At 37.0% G+C, this 21686-nt stretch overlaps 1 protein-coding gene across 1 annotated transcript in view; it reads left to right on the top strand.

Moving 5' to 3' along the window:
- HERC1 (HECT and RLD domain containing E3 ubiquitin protein ligase family member 1) overlaps positions 1-21686 on the top strand; it is a 206425-nt gene that overhangs the window by 64928 nt on the left and 119811 nt on the right. Inside the window, exons 4-14 of the mRNA XM_023510003.1 lie at positions 1913-2107; positions 2932-3243; positions 9832-9928; positions 10474-10617; positions 11702-11829; positions 13330-13474; positions 13571-13742; positions 15589-15723; positions 16310-16475; positions 18795-18920; positions 20211-20432. Coding sequence (XP_023365771.1) covers positions 1913-2107; positions 2932-3243; positions 9832-9928; positions 10474-10617; positions 11702-11829; positions 13330-13474; positions 13571-13742; positions 15589-15723; positions 16310-16475; positions 18795-18920; positions 20211-20432 — 1842 coding nt within the window. The remainder of the gene's footprint in view (positions 1-1912; positions 2108-2931; positions 3244-9831; positions 9929-10473; positions 10618-11701; positions 11830-13329; positions 13475-13570; positions 13743-15588; positions 15724-16309; positions 16476-18794; positions 18921-20210; positions 20433-21686) is intronic.

Here is a 21686-nt window from a genome sequence, read left to right as displayed (position 1 = left end):
CTTTGTAGGTAATCTTTTTTTTTTTTTTTTTTTTTTTTGAGACACTTTGTCGCTTTCCGTAGAGTGCTGTGGCATCATAGCTTATAGCAACCTGAAACTCTTGGGCTCAGGCTATTCTCTTGTCTTGGCCTCCTGAATAGCTGGGACTACACATGCCTGCCACAATGCCCAGCTATTTTTTAGAGACGGGGTCTTGCCTTGCTCAGGCTGTTCTTGAATTCCTGAGCTCAGGCAATCTCCCTGCCTCTGCCTCCCAGAGTGCTAGGATTATAGGTGTGAACCACCATGCCTAGCCACAGCCTGGATTTTTAAAAAGCTTTATGAAGGGCAACAGATTTTACTATATTGTTCAACAGTAATGATAAAGAAGCCATGACTTTTATTTTATATGTATATGTATCTACATGTATGAACATTGAATTGCTCTGAGCTTTCACTGTTTTTGGACAGTCCTATTTTTGTACATTGCTGGTAACATAGCACCATTTTGGAGAGCAATTTGATAATAATATATTTCAGGAATCATAGATTATTATCTTGTTGGATATAGAGTCCCATTTCTGAGATTCTCTAATAAGGAAATAAAAAAATATAGTAATAACTATATCCTTAAAAATTGCCTACATAATAAATAAGTAGAAAAGGCCAGGTGCAGTGGCTCACACCTGTAATCCTAGTACTCTGGGAGCCTGAGGCTAGTAGATTGCATGAGCTCATGAGTTCGAGACCAGCCTGAGCCAGAGTGAGACCTCATCTCTAAAAATAGCTGGGTATTGTGGCAGGTGCCTGTAGTTGGCTAAGGCAAGTGAATTTCTTGAGCCCAGGAGTTTAAGGTTGCTGTGAGCTGTGATGCTATGGCATTCTACCCAGGGTGACAAAGTGAGACTCTGTCTCAGAGAAATAAAAAAAGGTAGAAAGACTGTAAATGTCCTATTAAGGGAAAGTGAAACTGGGCACAGCAGTGTGCACCTGTAGTCCCAGCTACTCAGGAGGCTGTGGTAGAAGATTGTTTGAGCCTAGGAGTTTGAGTCCAGCCTAGGCAACATAATAAGAGCCTGTCTCAAGGAAGAGAAAAAAGGAAGATCATTAAGTAAATTGTGATTTTTGTGTTAGATGGAATGTTAATCTGTTTAGTGGTGAAGACTAGTAGACATGGAAAGTTTTGCATGACTCTTTTGTATCATTTGCCACTTTTATATATCCACTGTGATGACTATGTTAGAGAACATGTATGTGAAAAATTCTGGAAGGACATATATACAAAGATAACATTTATGGCATTTGGGTGATAAGATTGTCAATGGTGATTTTTTTTTTCTACCTTTTTTTTTTTGAGGCAGAGTCTCACTTTCTTGCCCAGGTAGAGTGCTGTGGTGTCATAGCTTACAGCAACCTCAAACTCTTGGGCTCGAGGGATCCTATTGCCTCAGCCTCCCAAGTAGCTGGGACTATAGGCGCCCATCACCAGACCTGGCTACTTTTAGAGATGAGGTCTTGGTCTTGCTCTTGCTCAGGCTGGTCTTGAACTTGTTAGCTCAATCAGTCCACGTGTCTGGGACCTCCCAGAGTGCTAGAATTATAGGTGTAAGCCACCATGCCTGCTTTTTCTACTTTTTTTTAAAGCTTTGTTTTTAGATAATGTTCTATGCAATAATAAAATTTTGGGGTAAAAAATGGCTCCATTCTGTGTCTCTCCCTTCCCATTTTTGCCACCTTTATCACTATATTTTGGTGGTTTATTCTGCATGAGGAAATAGTCTGCCTATCTGTGTTTAAGACTAGCTGTGGAATTCTTAGGTTATTTGAGCAGTTGCGAGTATAAGAAGGAAAGGCAACAATAATTTTAGATTATGAAAAATGTCTAGACTAAAATTGTCTTGATTGTTTATGGCATATTTTAAAATTTTAATAGGTTTGCAGAATGGCTTCTGATTACTCAAGAACATGTGCTAGCCCAGATAGCATTCAGACTGGTGATGCTCCTATTGTCTCAGAAACCTGTGAGGTTTATGTTTGGGGTAGCAACAGCAGCCATCAGTTGGTAGAAGGCACACAGGAGAAAATATTGCAACCCAAACTGGCTCCTAGTTTCTCTGATGCTCAGACCGTAAGTTCTCTGTATACCTTACAAACTGGTAGACAGTGGGGTATATGTTCATGTTTATTTGCTTTAAATAATATTAAGAATACTTTAAAAAATATTAAGAATACTTTAAAATTACTGAAAATTCTTGATCATTGTTTCTTATCTATATTATTTCTATTCCATGGTGCATCTATATGTTCAATATGCATTTTTAGTCCCCTATATCCCTGACAGCATTTCCAAATTTTAAAAATATAAATTGATATCTGGATTTTTAAAAAAGTATTATGAATGACAATAGACTTTACCATTATATTCAACACAAATGGCAAATAAGACTAAATAAAAACTGAATTTTCCTTTTACCAGATTGGTATTTCATTTTTATTATGATTACTGTTTTTAACATTTATAGCCAAGCTAGAACTTTCTTTTTTTTTATTATTTTCATTAAAATGTATTTTGTATTGTTTTTGCCTTAATGGACCCCAAGGAAGTAGTAGGACAATTTTATTTCTTGCCCTTCGTCCATTTATAAGAGGAGGTGAAAACATTTTACTTTGTTATTTCTTTTAATTATAACCTGGAAGATAATCTGAAAAGATAAAATATGCCTGAATTTGAGCTCAGTGAGGAAGTCAGCATGAAAAGTCCTTTAGTGTTCTCTTGATTTTCTATTCATTTCTTTTTTTTTTTAATTTGTTTCTTAATCTCTATAGAGACTCAGGTAATACTCTCCTTTAGCAGACTTCCTGTGAGCCTCTTTGATAAGATCAACCTTAAATATTATACTTTCATTTTCCTAGAAGCATTTTATATTTAAAATTCTGTTTATTTGTTTATAGATTGAAGCTGGACAATACTGCACTTTTGTCATTTCTACGGATGGCTCTGTCAGAGCTTGCGGTAAAGGCAGCTATGGGAGACTGGGCCTTGGAGATTCCAATAATCAGTCTACGTTAAAAAAGTTAACATTTGAGCCTCACAGGTCCATTAAAAAGGTTTCATCATCTAAAGGATCTGATGGTCATACTTTAGCTTTTACAACAGAAGGAGAAGTCTTCAGTTGGGGAGACGGTGATTATGGGAAACTGGGACATGGAAATAGTTCAACACAGAAATATCCCAAGCTTATTCAGGGCCCTCTACAGGGAAAGGTATGTGCTTTCTTTTTGTATTTAAAAACAAATAGATATAGTGGTGTTATAACTGATGACATTATTCAGATTTTGATGTGTTCTTTCTGAAGTTGCCCCTTGCCTGTCACCCTTTGGCTTATCTTTTGTATATCTGCTTTATAGTTTACAGAACACTTTCACATACGTTATTCAATTTTAATTCTTATAAGAATAATTATATTGTTGTGAGATTGTTATTATACCCATTTCACAAATAAGGAAACTGGGAATCATTCATTCAACTAATATTTACTTAGCACCTTCCAAGTGTCAGGCAGTGTTTCAAGCCTTAGACATACAGCAGTGAGCAAGATAGATAAGGTGCTTGAGCTTTAATCTTTAAGATAGAGATAATAAATAAGATAGTAATCATATAAAATAATTTCAGATAATAGTATAGAAAAAATTGAGTAATATAATAAAGACTAAATTGGGTAGAGTGTGATATTAAATAAGGGGATCAAAGGATGCTCTTAAGGGAGGCAGCATTTTAGCAGAGACCCAAATGATGAAGCATATAGAGCTCAATATTCCACACAAATATTTGGCACTGTTAGAAACTTAACCTGGATCTTCTATTTTTATTTCTATTTGATTTTTCTTTAAAGAAATAAAGGTATTTTCCTATACTTCCATGTAATAATACTGGATCCACTATTTTAAGATTACTTTCTTTCCATGAATACTTTATTTTATAAAAATCTTTATATCCTTGCTCTGTGGCACCATTCCTATAGGCTCCCCTGGTCCTCTAGCTCCTATTCCCCTGACTCTCTTGGCTCCTGACACCCTAGTAGGCCCCAAGCATGAGGTGGACATGCACCCTATCTCTGCCCCAGCTTGTGTATCCTGATGTCACCATGAAACCGTTGCCTTCCTGTGAAGTCTACAGGGAACTCACCTGGCCCACTACCTTTGTATCTACTTCTTGCTAGCAGTTTGAGGAAGTGCACTTTACCTTTGTTTGCCCTTACACCCCAGCAAGTACAGCAGATTCTTATATCCAGAGAAGTTCTACCAGGAGCTAAATGCAGGTATCCCATACAGGTGTAGCTAAGATTCTGTGTCTGTGAGACCAGGTGTCTCTCAGAGGATTATTTCTTTCCCAACCTCTTTGTCAAGGCTGCTGGGAAACGGAGCCCTTGCCGTTTACCTTCCCCTCACCAAGAGGCCCAGCCACTCCATTAGTATCACACCTCTGGCTTGATTCTTGGCCATTGTTCCCAAGACTGTTGTGGCCAATTGGTTCTCTGAGTTTGGATGGTATACTCCTTGTCTGTGTATCTGGTGAGGTAGTTGACTGTGAGGACCTTTCTATAAAAACTCAGAGAAAAGGGTATCCAGAACCCTTTATCCAGACTACTTCCAGGCTCTGATCAAGGGAAAATTGACCGCTGACCTGGATAGTGAGGCCATGAGTCTCTGGATGTGCCTCATATGCCCATTAGGGAAGATGGGCCTGAATGTCCCTTGTTGTGCCCTCACCTGAGTCCACCTGCAGAGCTTCAGTGGTGCCTTTATCTATAGATGAGTAAGAAGACGCCAACGTGGATCTGTACAGTGTGTGACAAAAAGTCTTTCTATGAATCCCTTATCATTGATGGTTATTTATAGAGATTAATTCCTGTTGAGATTGTGATGAGATCCAGTTCATGGAAGATGGATTTTGGTGCCCAGTGAAACCCAAGAAGAGGCATCTGAGGTTTGCCCCCCACCAGACTATGGAATGGATGGCCTCCAGTAGAACCTAGTCCAAGAGGGAAATGCTTCAAAGAATAAGGTTGAAGTTATTGACTTAACAATAGAAAGTTCATCAGATAAGGAGGATCTGCCTCCAATCAAGAAGCACTGTTCTGTCACTGAGCTGCCATCCCAACCATACCTAGAAGCAAAGGAGTCCTGATGTCTGGTCACCAGTCCTCAGTGCTGTAGAGCCCTCTTATGGGCATATTGGGTGGGGATTTCCTGTCTAGTCTTCCACTGCATGAGAACCCACCTGCCTTCTCACTGGGGACAGATATCCAAGGATTAGATTTATTTTCTTTCCTTCAGACTTTAGCACAATAGTCCCTCTGTGATCACTTTACTAGAGGAACAGCATACCCTTGGCCACTTCTAGTACTGGGGGATCCTTTCCTACTTTCAGGGCCCACTGGTTCCATGTTGGGGAGCTCCCACCATTGTCCCCTCCAGCATCCCTTCCTGTCCATGTCAGCATTATGGCCTCTGGGGGAACCTTGAGGAAGGGACATGGAGGACTTCTGCCCTCAGATCTTTCTTTGACTGACTGTCAGATCCTGGACTGAGTTCCTTAGGTTATGGGAACTTCACTACTCTCCAACACTGGGCAAGTATGCTGTGGAGTCCTGACCCCTGGCTACTCTGACCTGTCCAGGGACTTGGCCAAAAGCCAGAGACACCCTCATGGAGATCTACTTTTGGCATCTCTGCTTGAAAGGACATTGGGGTCTATTTTTGGAAATATTCTTTAGTGGTGGCATATTCCTTTTGGTATGTTAACTTTGGAGCGGAAGGCAAATGGGATGGGATGAAACTTGGAGAAGAGCTGAATCCTTAGCCTTCCTTTACTGTGTTTGGAGCCCTTTGGTTAAGGGGCCCTACTCTTGTCTCTTAGATTTCCTCTCTTCTCATCCATAAACTCATGGCTCTATTTCTTCTCCTACATCCATTGTTTCTTCATGTCCATTCTGTTCCTTTTGTCTGCACGGACAGATGGAGAAAGTGAGATAGGCAGTTTCAGAGATGGACTGAGCATTTTATTTTGGGTTGTGGATTTTTTGTGCACAAACATGAAAAACCAGAATACTATATAGATGACTTCTGCTTTCTACTTCCAGTATGACTGAGGAGGAGCTAGGGCCCATCATCCCCAGGGGTTTGGAAACAGGGCCTAGCCTATTGCTTAGGTCTTTCTCTATTTATATATTTAAGTTTACAATGTTTCTTATGCCAACAGGCCTGGGGCCTAAGCCTGTAGAGGCACCTGGCCCTGAGGTTAGTGTTGGCTCATTCTGTACCTTTCTGGGGAGCTAGGCTAACTCTTGTGTTCTCTTTCCTAATCTCTGTTATTGGGCTTCTCTTTGGCCTAGGACCTATGTTGTAATTTTACTTTTTATTCCCCAAATTGTAGCAAAGTTCTCACCCATAATAAAAGTTGTGAATGTTCAATGAAAAAAAATTTATAAAGTCTAAATTTTATTTTATTTTTGAGATAGAATCTCATTTTCTTTTTTTTTTACTTTTTTTTTTTTTTTAGAGACAGTCTCACTTTATCGTCCTTGGTAGGGTGCTGTGGCATCACACAGCTCATAGTAACTTCCAACTCCTGGGCTTGGGCGATTCTCTTACCTCAGCCTTCCAAGTAGCTGGGACCACAGGCGCCCCCCACCCCCACTAATGCCCGGCTATTTATTTGTTGCAGTTTTGGTTAGGGCCGGGTTTGAACCTGCCAGCCTCGGTATATGGGGTTGGCGCCCTAGTCATAGAGCCACGGGCGCCACCCAATAGAGTCTCACTTTCTTACCCCAGGTAGAGTGCCATGGCATCATAGCTCACAGAGACCTCAAACTCTTGGACTCAAGCAATCCTCTTGCCTCAGCCTCCCAAGTAGCTGGGACTATAGGCACCTGCCATAATAACCCTCCTATTTTTTTAGAGGTGGAGTAGGGGGAGGGTCTTGTTCTTGCTCGGGTTGGTCTCAAACTCTTGAACTCAAGCACTCCACCCACCTCAGCCTCCCAGAGTTAAAGTCTAAATTTTAACTTTATGCCAGAATTACAAGTGGGACATTTTTTTCTTCATGGAAAGTTTTCTGACAGGTTTGGCTACCAAATGAATTTTACTGTACTGTAACTGGCAGTATTTAATTTACACACCAACATAAAGAGCAATGGATCTCAGGACATTCTACTTTGAAAATATTAGAGGATAGTTGATGAGTTATGAGATGTTACACACAGGACACTAAGGAACTTCAGATAAATACTATTTGAAATTGTATTTTCTTGGTCTTTCTAGCACTTTCTTCCTTTCCATTTTTTATATTCTGTTTAATGTTTTTGCTTTTTTTTGAGATAGAGTCTTACTATATGACCCTGGTCTACGTAGAGTACTATGGTGTCATAGCTCACAGCAATCTCAAACTCCTGGACTCAAGTGATCCTCTTGCCTCAGCTAACAGAGTAGCTAGAACTATAGACACCAACCACAATGCCTGGCTATTTTTAGAGACAGGGTCTTGCTTTTGCCCAGGCTGGATGACAGGTACTTGCCAGAACACCTGGATAGTTTTTTCTATTTTTAGTAGAGAAAGGGTCTCACTCTTGCTCAGGCTGGTCTCAAATTCCTGATCTCAAGCAGTCTACCCTCCTTGGCCTCCCAGAGTGCTAGGATTACAAGCGTGAGACACCTCAGCCGGCCTATTTAATGTTCTATTTTTATAATGGAAACATTGTCAATTAAAAACAACATAGTATAAGCATCACTGAGGAAAAATGTTACAACTTTATTTTATTTTTTTAGGGACACAGTCTCACTTTGTCACCCTTGGTAGAGTGCTGTGGTGTCACAGCTCACAGCAACCTCCAGCTCTTGGGCTTAGGTGATTCTCTTGCCTCAGCCTCCTGAGTAGTTGGGACTACAGGTGCCCACCACAATGCCCAGCTATTTTTTTGTTACAGTTTGGCCAGGGCAGGGTTTGAACCCACCACCCCTTGGTATATGGGGCCGGTGCCCTACTCACTGAGCCACAGGCATCGCCCCAAAAATGTCACAACTTTAAGTTAATAATTTACATGATGGAATTTGAAACTAATACAATCCCTATGGAAAGAAGTATGGAGGATTCTCAAAGAGCTAAAAGTAGACCTTCCATTTGATCCCACAATCCCATTACTAGGTATCTATCTACATAGTAGAAAACAACTCATTTTATCATAAAGACATTTGCACTAGAATGTTCATTGCAGCTCATTTCACAACTGCTAAGACATGAGATCAACCCAAGTACCCATCAACACATGGTTGGGTTCATTAACTGTGGTACATGTATACCATGGAACACTATTCAGCCATGAAAACATGGTGACTTTACATTTCTGTATTTACCTGGATGGAGTTGAAGAACATTCGTAGTAAAGTATCACAAAAGAGAAAAGCAAGTATCTGGTGTACCCAATACTATTATGAGACCAACAGATAAACAGTTGCACATCCACAGGAGAAAAAAACACAATTAAATTCGAGTGCAGGGAAGGGGAGCGGAGGGAAAGGGAGTGAGAAGGAGGAGGGAGGGGGATTGCTAAACTCACTTAATGAGTACAGTGGGAGAGTATACAGCACAGCACCCCCCCAAGGACTTAACTACAACTTGAACTTTACTTAACAAATACAAACAAGGTAACCTAATCATTTGTACTGTGATATTAATCTTAAATTAACAAAAAAAGAATTACAAAAAAATTAATAATTTATAGATAAAAATTTCAGAAATTCTTATAGTATCTAGAATGTATTAGGTGCTCAGTATTTTTAATTGAATCTAAAATTTCAGTTTCCTAAGATGAGCTCTAACTTCTGGAGATAAAAAAGACTTGGTACTATTAATGCAATTTTTTTTCTATTATTTCTTTTTACATTTCAGATTAATATGCGGGTACAAATGATTAGATTACACTCTTTGTGTGCATTTTTTTAATAGCCAATGATTTTGATTAGTGTTTAAAGATTTGAGCGATCACCAAATTATGTTGCTATTGTATACTGCTGGTTCTACTCACCAGTTGTATAGCTACTTGAGGTATTGTCAGGATTTAGTTAACATAAACTTATATACTGCTTAGATCTTTCTGTATTGATAATAGCCAGTATCTTTTGCAGAGTTATCCATATTTAGGTAAGGAATTTTTCTTGATCAGCCAGGACTGGAGGTTTTGTTAACCATATACTTTAAATATGGTCATTGTTCCAGCCTAAGCCAGTGGGAGTACCTTGTCTCTAAAAATAGCCAGGTATTGTAGTGAGCGCCTGTAATCCCAGCTACTTGGGAGGCAAGAGAATCACTTAAGCCTAGGAGTTTGAGGTTGCTGTGAGCTGTGATGCCAGTGCACTCTGCTGAGGGGCGATAAAGTGAGACACTGTCTCAAAAAACATAAAAAAAAATTAAAAAAAGATCATTGTTTCATGAGTAGTCAACTCTCTCCAACTCTTTGAGTAGACTTGGTTGGTGATACAGTATTCTTATAAGTGATTAGATTGGTATATTCAGGCCCCCTACTATCCCTTACACGGGTCTTTGTATGAATTGAGAAAAGTTATTCTCGTCTCTGGATGGTTGGTTTGGCAAGCAAAGCATAGGCTGTATTCAGCACTTACTTGACCTCTTTGCCAATCATCTGTGTCCTGAGCACAATCTCCACACCTGTACACACACAGCAGTTCTTGGATGAGTTGTGACTATTAACATCTCCAGAGTCTATATGTAGGATCAAATACAAACTATGTGTTTTCGCATGTGTGTGCTTATCAGTTCACTTGTGTGCACTGCAGGTGGTTGTTTGTGTGTCAGCTGGATATAGACATAGTGCTGCTGTCACAGAGGATGGTGAATTATATACGTGGGGTGAAGGAGACTTTGGAAGATTGGGTAAGATTTTAAAAAATTACAGTTATTCTCAAAAAATGGAAATGGTTATGGTTATTGAGAAGCAGAGTAGATTTAATGGGCTAAAGACTGCCACTTATTTTGCTAATTTTAAGCTCAGAGGAAGATAATTTTATAGAGATAATATCTAGATTTGGTTCTAATATTTAAGGTATAATTAAGATATATTTACTGAGTGCCTATTATGATCAGGCACTGTAGAGTTTCTGGGATAAGAATTATACCATCATGCTCTTGAAGTTTATATCTTAGTGGGTAGTGAAAACAAGTCAACATCAGTGTGATATAAGGTAAGTATTATGAGAGGACTCTGTTCTGAAAGAGAGGAGAATGTTCTGATGGTTCACTGAAGTGATGGGAACAGCGGGGAGATTGGTTAAGAAGATTATTAGAAATGATTCTGTTTTTCATACTGAATTGCGTTCAATTCTATTATAAAATTGTAATAATGTATTCTACTTATGAAATAATGGCCTAAGAAAGAGAGTTAACATTGTTTCTTTGTTGTTGTGTATGTTTTATCCAAGGTCACGGTGACAGTAATAGCCGTAACATTCCAACATTAGTAAAAGACATTAGCAATGTAGGAGAGGTTTCTTGTGGCAGCTCACATACTATTGCTTTATCTAAGGATGGGAGAACCGTATGGTCTTTTGGAGGAGGAGACAATGGTATGTAAAAAATTATTTATGGGTAGCTTTGGCCTTTTTATTAAAATTTATTATTAATTATGCATGTTTAGTATAGAAGACTTCAAATACAGATGAGCAGAAATAAAAATTAGAATTATTTGTACTTTTATAAATGTTGCTCTAACCACTGTTAACACTTTGGTAAATAGATTTCTAAATAAATATACATTTATATAAATATTTACAAATATTTCTACATAGATGTCTTTTTAAACCAAAGTAGACCTACATATGTTTTATATATGCTCATATATGTTTTAACATATATATGTTTCAGTATTGTATGTATATGTACTGTCATATTGTAACAGTATTTTATGAATATTTTTTTCTGTCAACAAACATGACTCTACCTCATTCTTTTAAATGGTTCCTATTCTTTCATGTGACTGTAGCTCAGTTCATGAAACTAATTTTTCCTTGTTGAATATCTAGGTGGTTTCCATTTTTTCCCCAGTATTAACAGCAGTATCATGAATTACTAAATCTTTGTCTAATTTGTCAATTCTACCAGCAGTATGAATGTTAACTAACATGCATACATTGTTGTGTATCCCTCAACACTACTAGGTATTAAAATTAAGATAATTTTAAAAATAAAATAGTATCATTTAATTTGTATTTTCTTGATTACTGGTGAGGTTGCATTTATGTTACTGGCAATTTTTTTTTTCTTCTTTAGTGACTTGCTTACTGTTTTATTTCATGAATTATTGAATCTTTTTAAAAATTTAAAAAATTTTATGTATATCCTTTTTTTAGGACCTGTATTTTATGTCAGCAAATTTAAAGTTAGAAATATAGTCATTAAAGAGAGAGAAAGACAGAAAAATAATTTTCCGTGTTTCTTGTAAAGTGATGTTAATTGACAGTTGTTAACTTCCTTGCAACAAAAATGCTCATTTGTTAATATCCTCAGCTATCAGACTCTTAACAGTTTTCCATATCTGTCGGGTTAGTGATGAAAAGATTAGAGCCCTTTATCACCTTTAGTACTTACCAAAAGAATAAAGGTTCTTTAAAATAAGTAAATTGTTTAACTTGAATGTGTTCATTTTTATAGGCAAACTTGGCCATGGTGATACCAACAGAGTATATAAACCTAAAGTTATTGAAGCTTTACAAGGAATGTTCATTCGCAAAGTTTGTGCTGGGAGCCAGTCTTCACTTGCTTTGACATCAACAGGGCAGGTAGGACCAGGTTGAGGATAACAGAGTTAAGAGTATTTCAGAGGACTAGATGATTAAAAGTAATAATTATATTTAAATTTTAAAATTAGAATACATTTCTAGGCAACACAGTGAAATGAAGTATTTTCTCCTGTTTGAAATGGAGTATCTGAGAAGGAACCAGGTTTTCTTACCTGGCCTGTGTGATTCAGATAAACATTCCCTCAGTCCCTTGTTCTTTGCATTGAGCTGCTTTTCTAAAATTTTTTAGCACTCAGTACCCCTTAAGTATTTTCCTAAAAATCATGGATAGTGAGGGAAAGGTAGACTAGATCTTGTTGGAACCAATGACGTGAATTAAGAAGGTGAAAAAGTTATCAAAAAAGAAGATAAAGAGAATATTTTCATATGGAAAATAATCTAAGAGGCTTAGGTATTTCTGAGAAACAGGGTTAGTCAAGTTTAGGATAGTCAGAATTTTATAATCCCTTTATAAGCTTTTGAACTTTTACTTGCATATTTGACTCTTCTGTTTATTTTTTGGTGATAGGGCCAGGTATGGTGATTGACAATATTTGCCCCTTTGTATCCATCAGTGATGTCAGTGAAAAAGTGAGCCTACCACTTAGTCTCTCACATATAGGAGCCTGTTATGTGCTATATAAAAATGTTTTCTGACTAGTTCACAAGGCAGATGAGCAGAAAAGCTGAAGTCACATAATTTATTCCTTGGGAAATGTGAATGCCTTGGGACCTAACAAATCCAACTCAAGCTATTGTTACATTTGTTGATTGCTGCCTTTACTAGTAATCATTCAGTTTGCTATTACTAAACCAAAGAAAGTTGATTTCAGATTGCCAAATTGGAGTCATTCATCCTTTTATCTTCCTGTTTTCTTCATATAATCCTTTCCCCAAGCATCTTAAGTCATTCAGTGAATATTTTGGTATTCAGTATTTAGTATAATATGAAGATATTCAAGGGGAACTGTCTAGACCACTGCTTCGTATGGCCTTCTTTGTAAGTGATAATTAAAATTGTTATAATAATGAGGTGAGATATTCTTAAAAACTAAATCATAAACATGAGTTTTAGGATTTATATAATCCATTTTATATGATCACATCCTGGTCTTGTTGATCTCACCTGCAGAGTAAGAAACATGTAAAAGAAAAGTTCAAGGCAATATTTCCAAAGGTGAGTGTGTTTTCCAAGGCAAACACAACAAAATGCAAACCAATTAGTAGTTTTAGCGTAATCTCTCAGATTTTTTCATTTTTTTCTGTGACCAGTTATTTTTCTTTTCAGTATAGCTGCTTATCTGCTTATACGATGAATGTTTAAAAATAGTCCAATAAATTACTATGACAATCTTTAAAATTATCAAAATGATATTTTTAATATCATAAAGTTATTTTTAAATTGCATGCATTTCACAGATTTTATTTATTCCTAAATAATTTAAGTCAACAACATAATTATTTTAGGAAATTATGTGTACCATTTTTATGTTTTTTCAGGTCTATGCATGGGGGTGTGGAGCTTGTCTAGGTTGTGGTTCTTCAGAAGCGACTGCTTTGAGACCCAAACTTATTGAAGAACTGGCTGCTACAAGAATAGTTGATATTTCTATTGGAGACAGTCATTGTTTGGCTCTTTCTCATGGTAAAGTAATTTGTTTTTAAAGAAATAGTACTGATTCATCTTCTATAAATATATTACATTTAAATTTGGCTTTTTTTCTATACTTTTTGTTTTTAGATAATGAAGTTTATGCCTGGGGCAATAATTCTATGGGGCAGTGTGGCCAAGGCAATTCTACAGGTCCTATTACTAAACCAAAGAAAGTGAGTGGCTTAGATGGTATAGCTATTCAGCAGATTTCAGCTGGAACATCACATAGTTTGGCATGGACTGCTCTTCCTAGGGACAGGTAAGAGTGCCTGTGTTTAAAAATTCTTGTGTTTTGCGGCGGCACCTGTGGCTCAAAGGAGTAGGGCGCTGGCCCCATATGCCGGAGGTGGCAGGTTCAAACCCAGCCCTGGCCAAAACTGCAAAAAAATAAAAAGAATTTGCTTAAAAAAAAAAAAATTCTTGTATTTTAATACTATCAGTAACATGAATAAAAAAATCTGTGCTTTATTCATAAAATGCCCTTCTGAACATTTCTAGTATTGGTTTTTTTACTATCATAGAAATAATGTACTATCTTTTGATTTGACTATTGAGATTATATTTCATAAATAAGAAATTATATCTTGTATTTAAAACATTTTCTTAAACATTTTGAATTCTGTCTTTATATACTGATTAAAAAAATGTCTACGTATCAAGAGGAGATTCAGCTAAAATAATTAAAATCAGATGGAGGCTTTATTGATTTAACTTGTTTGACCTTGGTGTCCCTGATCTGGTTGCTTTTGTGAAAAAGATAATGGCCATACTTGTTTTTTTTTTTTTTTTTTTGAGACAGTCTCAAGCTGTCGCCTTGGGTAGAGTGCAATAGCATCATAGTTCACAGCAACCTCAAATTCTTGGGCTTAAGTGATTCTTTTGCCTCAGCCTCCCAAGTAGCTGGGACTACAGGTGCCCACCTCAATGGCTGGTTATTGTTTTTTTGGTTGTAGTTGTCATTGTTGTTTGGCAGGCCTGGGCTGGATTCAAACTCACCAGCTCCGGTATATGTGTCTGGCGCCCTAGCTGCTGAGCTACAGGGACCGAGCCATACTTGTATTTTTTTTAAGGGACAAAGTCTCAGTCTGTCACCTAAGCTGGAGTATAGTGGTGCAATCATAGCTCACTACAGCCTTGAATCCCCGGGCTCAAGCAATCTTCCTGCCTTAGCTTCCTGAGATCTAGGATTATAGGTGAGCATCACTACATCCAGCTATTTTTTGCATATTTTTTGTAGAGAGAGGGTCAATATGTTACCCAAGCTAGTCTTAAACTTCTGATCTCAAGTGATTCTCTGCCTCCTCCGCCTCCAAAGTGCTGGGATTAAAGGCATGAGCTGTTGTACCTGGCCCCAGTGGCCATACTTTTAAATTAAGGAAGTTACTTTTGCAGAAATTTAGCTCTTTCCTAAATTGATAACCATATATAATTTGATTACTAATCAGGTGGGTGATTTTTATTCACTGTTAGGAAATTGAATTTAAAGGAACATTTGGGTTCAGATATTTGTGGTTACACGTGCTAATTTACAACTTAGAATGTATTATATTTTCAGAGTATACCTTTGATTCAGGGGAGGTTTATTTTGACATGACATTCTAACTAATTAAAAACACAGAAGCCAAAAATACATAAGTTGAGCATAAATACTTTGTTTTTAGTATTAAATCTACAACTTTACACTTCATAGTTGGGTCCCAAGAACTTCAAAATAGTCACAAGAGATTTCAGGGGTTTTTCTTTTAATAGATTTTAGTATATCATCATAGAGTCAGGATATTTTTCTTAATATGAAAAATATATTTTCTAGACTCTGAGAATCATAAAGGGTTTTAATAGATCATGTGGCTCAGCCCTCTGCCTTCAGGTGAGTAGATATTCAAACCTTCCAAACCAGGTGGTGGTTATATGGTTTCTTGTGGAAGATGGCAAATTCTTGGTTTTCCTCACTTGCTAAAGTGAAGGGTTTTTATCACTTTTCATAATCAAGAACATCTTCTATGTATCGTGGTGAAATCTTTCAGCTTTAATATATATTAATTTTTGATTATGTGTGAAAATTTCATGTTAGGCTTGTTTCATGATTTTATTCTGTGTCCTTCTAGACAAGTTGTTGCATGGCACCGACCTTATTGTGTAGATCTTGAAGAGAGTACCTTCTCACATCTGCGTTCTTTTCTTGAAAGATACTGTGATAAAATAAACAGTGAGATTCCACCACTCCCTTTCCCTTCATCAAGGTATGTTATGTATATGTATATATGTGGTGTGGTGTGTGTGTGCATGCATGCATATTACTATGTTTGAGTTTTGAATATTCTTGTTTGCTTTATTCCTCAATTATGCAAGGTTTTTATACTCTACAAAAGAGCTAAATTTAGATACTTATTGATGATAACCTCTAGGAAAAAGTTATTTAGTATTTCACAAATCATGTTTTAAAAATTACCATTCATGGCTGGGTGCTTGTAGCTCAGTGGCTAGGGTGCCAGCCACTGCTCCAGTGCTGGTGGGTTCGAACCCACCTGGGCCTGCTAAATAAACAAACAAAAAAATAGCCAGGCATTGTGGCAGGCACCTATAGTCCCAGCTACTAGGGAGAGGCAAGAGAATTGCTTGAGCCCAGGAGTTTGAGGTTGCTGTGAGCTACGATGCCATGGCACTCTACTGAGGGTGACAAAGTGAGACTCTGTCTCAATAAAACAAAACAAAACAAATTACCTTTCATGACTTGACAAAATTTTTAAAGAGAAAAAATATTACCCAACCTAGGTAGCCTGTGTACTTTGATGTTTTGAAAACTGACAGTGGTTTGTCTGATTTTAGGGAACACCACAATTTTCTCAAGCTGTGCTTGAAACTACTTTCCAATCACCTTGCTCTTGCACTTGCGGGAGGGGTAGCTACCAGCATTCTTGGGAGGCAGGCAGGTCCGCTTCGAAATTTGCTCTTCAGACTGATGGACTCAACTGTCCCAGATGAAATCCAAGAGGTAAGTGGACTCATGAATCTGTATCTCAAGCCACAGCTTTCTTTGAAATTTTAGTTATGTAATATATTCAACTGTGCATTGGACAACTGCAGTTAATTCAAGTTGTGGTTAACTCATCCTTTAAGACAAAGGTCAGTTGCCATCTCTGAGAAACTTTTCATTTCCTGCCCTCCCACCAGATTAGGATTCTTTCATATATGTTCTCATTACATCACATTGTATTATAGTTGCCTATTTACAAACATGTCAAAAAAGAAAAAAATGCAAACTTCTACACTGAAAACTATAAAACATCATTGTAAGAAATTAAAGAAAACCTAAAAGAATGGACAAACATCCCATGTTCATGGATTACAAGAGTTAATATTGTTAAGATGGCAATATTTCCAAATTGGTTTACAGATTCAGTATAAGCACTGTCAAAATTCCAGCTGCCTTTGTTTGACAGAAATTGACAAGCTGATCTTATAATTCATAGGGAAATTCAGGGGACCCAGAATAGCTAAAACAATCTTGAAAAAAGAACAAAGTTGGAATACTTAATACTTTTCAGCTTCAAATCTTGCTACCTTTTTGCTGTAGTTATTAAAACATCATGGTACTGGTAGAAGGATAGATATACAGATCAGTGAAATAAAATTCAGGGTCTAGAAATAAAATTCATACATCTGTGGTTTATTGATTTTCTACATGAGTGTCAGAGCGATTTCACGGAAGTAATAATTATCTTTTCAACAAAACAGGACAATTGTATGCACATATACAAAAGAATGAAGTTGTGCCTGGGTGCTGTAGCTCATGCCTATAATACTAGCACTCTGGGAGCCCAAGGTGGTAGGATCGTTTGAGCTTGGGAGTTTGAGACCATGTGACCAAGAGCGAGACCTCATCTTTACTAAAAATAGAAAAATTAGTCAGGCATTGTGGTGGGCACCTGTGGTGGGCTACTTGGGAGGCTGAGGCAGGAGGATTTCTTACCAATTTTACCACAAATTGCTGTGCCTTGGCTATTGTTTTTTTTTTTGGGGGGGTGTAAACTCTTGATGTCTGCCCTTTAGGGTCTTTTCTGTTGGACTAGTCATATTTCCCAAAGGAAGACTCTTCTTACATACTGGCAGAAGGTATAAACCTACATAACAGTTTTCTTTCTGGTGGGGGAAGAAGAGCTTAGAGTCTCAACATTCAGAATGAACACTTTGTCTTAAAATCTATTTTCAGTTTGGTATTCTTACTCTCAGCTGTGCCTATTATCTTAAGCAGTTTTCAACCAATCTTGCTGTTTTGAGCTTCTCCTTTTGCATTATGTTGCAAAAGTATCTGAGCCTCTAGGAATTCTATAGTGCTTTTTGGTTTTTCTCACTTTTGACATAGGATGCTGCCTTTTCAGGTTTTTTAAGTTAATTACCCTTTATCTGTTTCTGCTTCCAAAATTTTGATGCTGTTTTCTCCTTTACCCCCCACTTTTTGGGTCCTTTTGTATTATTCCTAGGGACCCCCCCATTCTTTTAAATGGGCTTTTAGAAAGGGAGTACATGCCTTCAGTCTTCAGTCCTTGGTCATCTTTGATGAATTTGCATAGCTAAAATTTAGTTTGATTATAATAATCTGAGAAAGTCATTAAAGTTGCTTTTTGATGGAAGGGTTAATAATTCTTTTTGTGTACTTGAAATTTTTAATTATTATACTAATTTAAAGAATTAGCACTATGGCATTTATCTAGTCCAACACTGATTTTACTGGCAAAGAAGTCATGACCCAGACAAATTATAAGGCTTAAGATAATGTAGCTCGCTATTCCTTAGCTGTTCCTAGTACTTGCACCTTTGTCCGATTAAAAACTGCTGATTTGTAATCCTTAAATGCCTAATCTTTAGGGAGAATTTCCATGAGCTCATAGGCCATGTTAATTGTCCTTGTGTGTGTGTGTTACTCCTCACTTCCTTTTACTTTCCCTATAACTCCTTTCACATTTGTAATGACTTGTGCGGGTCTTTCTTTCCACTAGACTGTGTGCTTCGGAAAATTGGGTTTTTGTCTGTCTTGTTTATTTCTGTATCCATATCATTTTGTATAGAGTCTTACGAGGCCCAACACTGTAGACACAACACTAAATATTTGTTGGGTGACAATTAGCGCTTTAGTGCAAATCCAAAATATGTTTTTTAGTCTTCCTGAAGTCATTGAAAGAAAGACTTGCATGCTATTTTATCTTCTTTAGACTTCTGTGAACCTAATAGGTGATGGGTTCACTTTTCATGTATTTTTATTGCAAAGGTAAGAACCAGGCCTATCAATCTACCTTTCTTTTTTTGATATTAGGTGGTAATTGAAACTCTGTCAGTGGGAGCAACCATGCTATTACCTCCATTACGAGAACGGATGGAATTGCTTCATTCTCTTTTACCCCAAGGACCTGATAGGTGGGAAAGCTTATCTAAAGGACAGGTAAGCCTTTGCATGGTATGTAAGTAAATCAGTAGTATCATAAAAAACTGGACTGAGGGAAAAATAAAGCTAATCAATTGCTATGTGTTCATGGAATATAGTACTTAACTTGATGGGTCTGGTAAATCCCAGTTAATGTTACATGTTGGAAGAATTCCCAGATGTCTAATGACTACAAATGAAGCCAGTGATAATTTATTGTTATTTGGGGCTAATTATTACTATAATGACTAATTTTTCCAATGTTGCTTGAGGTGTCAAACCAGATACCCTTTGGTCTATTTGTAGTGCTGAGTTGAAATCAAGGGGATGGGCTGCTGTTGATTCAATGCCCAGAATTTTGTATGAAATTGTTTGTATAAAGAATAAAAGATGACTGTTAGGAAAATGAATTTGATAAGATGAATATGCTTATTCTCCATTTTTATTATCTTATGTATATTAAAATAACTTTATTCAACTAAGTAGAAAAATTAGTTGTACAGATATAGATTTGATGAAAATAGTACCTATTGGCAATGTAATATTCACCGATACTTTTCAATGAATATTCTGCATTAGTTTAGATTTCAAGTGATTTATTTTATTTTATTTTATTTTGGAGACAGATCTTGCTCTGTTGCCTAGACTGGAGTGTAGTATGTAGTAGCACAGTCATAGCTCACTGTAGCCTTGAACACCTGGGCCCACGTGACCCTCCTACTTGACCTTCCCAAGTGTCTGGGGCTACAGGTGGATGCCACCATGGTTGGCATATGTGTGTGTGTGTGTATATATATATATATATATATTTTTTTTTTTAAGAGATGGGGTCTCACTATATTGCCCAGGGTAGTCTTGAAATCCTGGCCTCAAGTAATCCTCCTCCTACCTTGGCATTACAGGACTGACCTTCAAGTGATTTATTTTAAACATTAGAATAAGTGATTGTCATTGGTAATTCTGTAGAATAATGTGAAATTTAATTTATTGGTTGGCATTTCCTACTCCTCTCTACCTATGGTACAAAAATTATTATGTATAGTATGCCTTGTTGGTTTAGAGTTTTAGGTATTATTATAATGAAAAGTAAAATAAATATAAATGTAAATAAATGAAATGTAAGTTGTATTTCCTAAATGGTATTAATTGGATTCCTTTTCTTACAATTACACATTTGCAGAAGATTACTATTTATCAGATTATTAAGTGGATTATTTGGGATCATTGGTATAGTTTTTTTCTGGGATCCTTTTTGTTTTCTACATTTTTAGCTAAATATTTACTTGTTCCTATTTCTCTGTTTTTTAGAGAATGCAACTGGATATCATTCTGACCAGTTTGCAAGATCATACCCATGTAGCCTCCCTACTTGGCTATAGTTCGCCCTCTGATGCTGCAGACCTCTCCTCTGTATGTACTGGCTATGGAAACTTGTCAGATCAACCTTACGGCACTCAGAGTTGTCATCCAGATACCCACCTGGCTGAAATTTTGATGAAGACCCTCCTAAGAAATTTAGGATTTTATACAGTAAGTTGCTTTTTCATTATAGTCAAAAAAACAATAAGGGGTAGGGATCTTTTCAGGTCATGTATTTTGACATTTAAACACTTATAAATAAAACTCTAGGCCCCTTTCCTCAAAGGGGAAAACATGTCAGATCTTCGGAAATATTGTGGGGGTCAAATAACATGTAGTTCAGAATTCTAAAGAGATTTATTTTAGAATTTTACCAATGTCTTCTGTTACTAATGTAGAAGAATAAACAGATTTAAATAGTCACAAACATTTTTAAAGAGAAGAATATGAGCAAGGGATTAACCTTAGCATAAGTGTAATCTTACAGTGAAACAGTGTGAGGGTACTAAGAATAGGTTAATCTGTAGAAGAGAAGACAGTGGACCCTACAGCTTTCTTGTATTAGGATGCCATTAATTCTTACTCTCTGGTATTTCTTAAATTCCTCCCTTTTTTCTTTCCATTTTTTTTGGATTCTAACCCATGCCCTTATGATCTAATACTAATAGCAATGTTGTAGCTGTTGTCACAGCTGGTTTCTTTTGCTGGTTTCTTTTAAGCATCTTACTTCTGGAATAACCTTGTGTTAAATAACCTCTTTGTATTAAATTAAAACCTCTTCAGACCTTTTATCATCAACTCATGTACCATTTTTATCTGAGCTCATCTTTTCCCCGGATTGTATGCCGTATATAACTATTTCTTGTTTGTTCTTCTCTACCAATCTGTGCCTTAAGTCTTGACGACTCTAGGAAGTCTTACCTAAATAATCCCATATAACCATGTAATTATAGCTGCAAACTCCTGTATTCTTCAGCCTTTTGGGGATTAGAATATATCATTTATATTATTGAATTTCAATAATATTCAATTTAATTTTGAATTATTTGTGTATCATTTCATATTGTCTCCTGTACCTCTTCAGTGCCTCGTCTCTATGTTCTTCTTCTTCCATAGAAGTCTTAGTGCTCTGTTCTGTCCACATTAAAAGTCTGTTGAGCCTGGGCGCGGTGGCTCACGCCTATACTCCTACCACTCTGGGAGGCTGAGGCAGGTAGATTGCTTGAGCTCACGAGTTCAAGAACAGCCTGAGCAAAACAAGATTGTTTCTATTAAAATAGAAAAACTGGCTTGGTGCCAGTGGCTCAAGTGGCTAAGGCCCCAGCCACATACACCTGAGCTGGCGGGTTTAACTCCAGCCCGGGCCCGCCAAACAACAATGAGGAGCGACAACTTGAGGCTCTGTCTCAAAAAAAAAAAAAAAAA

Source organism: Otolemur garnettii, unplaced genomic scaffold (genome assembly GCF_000181295.1).
Source record: "Otolemur garnettii isolate 467f Iridium unplaced genomic scaffold, OtoGar3 scaffold00011, whole genome shotgun sequence".
NCBI lineage: Eukaryota > Metazoa > Chordata > Mammalia > Primates > Galagidae > Otolemur > Otolemur garnettii.
The sequence above is the reverse complement of the archived record's forward strand: the minus strand, read 5'-3'. Positions and strand labels throughout refer to the sequence as shown.